The sequence below is a fragment of the Penaeus monodon genome, chromosome 27, assembly GCF_015228065.2.
Source record: "Penaeus monodon isolate SGIC_2016 chromosome 27, NSTDA_Pmon_1, whole genome shotgun sequence".
Taxonomy (NCBI): domain Eukaryota; kingdom Metazoa; phylum Arthropoda; class Malacostraca; order Decapoda; family Penaeidae; genus Penaeus; species Penaeus monodon.
Window position 1 is genome coordinate 37,212,767 of NC_051412.1, and position 1,754 is coordinate 37,214,520.

The window sequence follows — 1,754 nt, forward strand, 5'->3', positions numbered from 1 at the left end:
TCTTTCTCTCTGTCTAACAGGATCACGCAAACATCTTATATTCAAATTCCCATCATACCTCATCAGGATCCATGTTAAGGAACTCTGCCACCCTGGAAACCATGTATTCGGTGATAATAATGGACTGTGGTGACCCAAACGCTCGGAAGGCTGTATTAGAAGGTAGGTTGGTCTTGCAAGGATATCCTGTCACCTCTCTGTTTTCGCATCTAAAAGGAAGAAAAAAAAACATGCCTGGAACGTGTCCTTTGGATTTCGGTATATACATGGTAACATTGGTGAATGTAGGTCATTTTACAGTGGGGGGTGTAAAGAAGGGGGGTGGGGTAAGATACATAAAACCCTTATATTTATCAGGGAATGATGGGATATGTTTCCAAAGCTGTAACTTATCAATCAGTTGCCTGTTTTAGGGAACTTAGCAGCTTGTGAACTAGGTACATCATGCTATGAGATGCAGCTTAATGGAATATGGAAGTATTTGTGATGCGGATGATACCTTAGACACCACCTAACAGATCTTGTATCTTCTGCAGCGACTTAGGATAACAAAGACGCTCTTAAGTAGACTACTTTTTTAAAACCTACTCAAGCAAAACTAAAGTAGGTACATACCTGTATACACTGTCATGATTAAGCATTGCATATCCAGTGACAGCACCAGAAAGGTCAAGAGAACAACCTCCATTCGAATAAAGGTTCATCTGAATTGCTTTGAAGATTCCTTCATCTGTGAATCCTATTTTCCAGCGACCCAAGAAAGGATGGCGGCCTCCTGTCATCATCATGTCTTCTTCTCGGTCTAGCGATATGCGGACTGGTCGCTTCAGGCTGTGTTTGTACCGGGAATATAACAGAATTCAGTAAAGTATATTTCATTCTGTTCAATTATGTATCCGTATGTAAATGACAATATTAATGCTACTACACTATTATGTTCGTAATGCTCATTCGTTCTTCTATTAAATTTGTCAACACACGTTCCACAGTCATTTTAAACTATCACAGTATGGTCTCGAAGTATATCACAAACACTTACGCAGCAGCAGCAATAGCAATCGGCACAGACAACATGTTATTCCGTGTCTCCTTTCCCCCAAAGCCTCCTCCCAATCTCTTAACGCGACATGTCACTAGGTTCAAAGGCACTCCCAAGGCAGCGGCCACATGCCTCTGGGTCCCGGCTGCATTTTGTGTGGATGAGAACAGCTCCATACCTCCGTCCTCGTCTTTGGGGACGGCGAGGTGGGCGTGGGTCTCCAAGTAGAAGTGTTCTTGACCTCCTACATGCATCTCGCCCTCGAGGATGTGTTGGGATGACCTGAAGCCTTCCTCAATGTCTCCCTTCTTGATGGTGAGAGGGGTCCACCAAGACTGCTCCTTGATGGCATCCTTGAAGATGGAAAGAGACAGAAGTATAGTACAAAGATCCAGTGTGAGTCAATGAACAAAGTGAACATTATTGGACCACGTTAATCCATCTTAAGATACTCATACATTAAGGACAATGCTTAAGTCATATGAACAGAGTGTATTACCTGGATTGTTATAATGCAAGGTTTAATGTCTTCATACTGAATCTTAACAGCTTTTGCTGCCCTCTGTGCTGTGGCTCGGTCCTTGGCAACTACAAGACCAATCAGCTGACCTACACAAGTCACTTTCTTGGAGGCAAACAATTCCTCATCCGCTGTTATTGGGCCTATTATGTTCCTTTCCTCTGTCGGTGATCAAACAAAATTCAAAAGTAGGTT

General features: G+C 42.8%; 1 protein-coding gene across 1 annotated transcript in view; it reads right to left on the bottom strand.

Annotated features, from left to right (window-relative positions):
- Nucleotides 1-1,754, bottom strand: part of LOC119590831 (xanthine dehydrogenase/oxidase-like) — a 26,787-nt gene that overhangs the window by 5,936 nt on the left and 19,097 nt on the right. Inside the window, 4 exon segments of the mRNA XM_037939587.1 lie at nucleotides 59-209; nucleotides 616-831; nucleotides 1,040-1,392; nucleotides 1,539-1,720. Of these exon segments, the coding sequence (XP_037795515.1) occupies nucleotides 59-209; nucleotides 616-831; nucleotides 1,040-1,392; nucleotides 1,539-1,720 (902 nt within the window).